This window comes from Labeo rohita, unplaced genomic scaffold, assembly GCF_022985175.1.
Source record: "Labeo rohita strain BAU-BD-2019 unplaced genomic scaffold, IGBB_LRoh.1.0 scaffold_2681, whole genome shotgun sequence".
NCBI lineage: Eukaryota > Metazoa > Chordata > Actinopteri > Cypriniformes > Cyprinidae > Labeo > Labeo rohita.
In genome coordinates, this window is record NW_026128970.1 from 4277 (window position 1) to 5781 (window position 1505).

At 39.9% G+C, this 1505-nt stretch overlaps 1 protein-coding gene across 1 annotated transcript; it reads left to right on the forward strand.

Moving 5' to 3' along the window:
• The first annotated feature begins 442 nt into the window (after positions 1-442).
• LOC127159961 (stonustoxin subunit alpha-like) lies at positions 443-1479 on the forward strand. Its single transcript, XM_051102644.1, has 2 exons — positions 443-580; positions 681-1479. The coding sequence occupies exons 1-2, from the start codon at positions 499-501 to the stop codon at positions 1223-1225; spliced, it is 627 nt and encodes a 208-aa protein (XP_050958601.1). The 5' UTR covers positions 443-498; the 3' UTR covers positions 1226-1479.
• The last annotated feature ends 26 nt before the right edge of the window (positions 1480-1505 follow it).

Sequence of the window (1505 nt, forward strand, 5' to 3'; positions counted from 1 at the left end):
TCTTTCTCCAGTGTAGATAAAAGTGCTGCTTTCTGAAAACACCATAAACTCACAGTTGATCAACATGTCATAATCTATTCTCAGAAAAATGTCATTGATCAAGTGTTTATTTATGATGGAGAGACTGTGTGTGTATGAATTACTTCCATTTTGCTGTTTATCATTTATCAGTGCAGCTGTGACTTTAACTGATTCAAATAACAGTGATGTTACAAACTCCTTGCAGAGAAAGATCATGCAGCTCTTCAGCAGTTAAAATATTTTATTGGTAAAATTTGCAGGTCAGCGCTGAAGTTTCTGTGTCTGAATGTGTGTGTGTGAGCTCAACTGTCTACATGGCAACTCCCTAGCAACCACCCTGAGTACATTGGCAGCTGCATAGCAACCACCCAAGTACCTTGACAACTGCATAGCAACTCCCTAGCAACCACCCTGAGTACATTGGCAACTGCATAGCAACAGTTTATTGAGTGACTGAATGTGTGTGTGTGTGTGTGTATGCGCGTGTGTGTGCATGTGTGTGTGTTTTCTAGTGTGGATCATGGAGGAGAATCCAGGATTACAGCAGGACTGAAGAAATGTACGTCTACAAACACACACACACACACACACACACACACACACACACACAGCTGTAGTGATTGTTGTTGTGTTATAAATGTGTCTGTTCTTGTGTTCAGGGGTTTGTTTTCTCACATTGGATCCAAACACAGCAAACACTGAACTCAGACTGTCTGAGGAGAACAGAAAGGTGACACATGTGGACAAGAAACAGTCGTATCCTGATCATCCAGACAGATTTGATTATTGGTATCAGGTGTTGTGTAGAGAGAGTGTGTGTGGACGCTGTTACTGGGAGATTGAGTGGAGTGGATGTGTGGAGATATCAGTGTCATATAAGAGCATCAGCAGGAAGGGAGTGGGTGTTGAGTGTGTGTTTGGATATAATGATCAGTCCTGGAGTTTGATCTGCACTCCTGACAGATACTCATTCAGACACAATAACATAGACACTGATCTCCCTGTGAAGCCCATCAGTCGTAAAACAGGAGTGTATAATAATATCTATAGAGTAGGAGTGTATGGTGATGTGAGTGCAGGAACTCTGTCCTTCTACAGCGTCTCTGACACAATGAGTCTCATCCACACAGAACAGATCACATTCACTCAGACTCTCTATCCTGGGTTTTATGTTTATTCTGAATCATCAGTGAAACTGTGTTGATGAATCAGAATAGACTGATGAGAGATTGTACCCATAATGCTTTGATCTGATGATGAATCAGTAACAGTGAGATGTTATTGAGTCTCTTCATGACATTAATACTGTAGCTCAACTTCTGTCACTCAAATAACAGAATAAATGTGTCAGAAATCACCATATAGACAGTAACATCAGTGTGTATTTGTGATTTTATTGTTGTGTCTCATCAATCATTCATTTTATTACAAAGTGTAAAAATGTCACAATCATGATTGATGAAGAACATGTAATTAATTTCTCT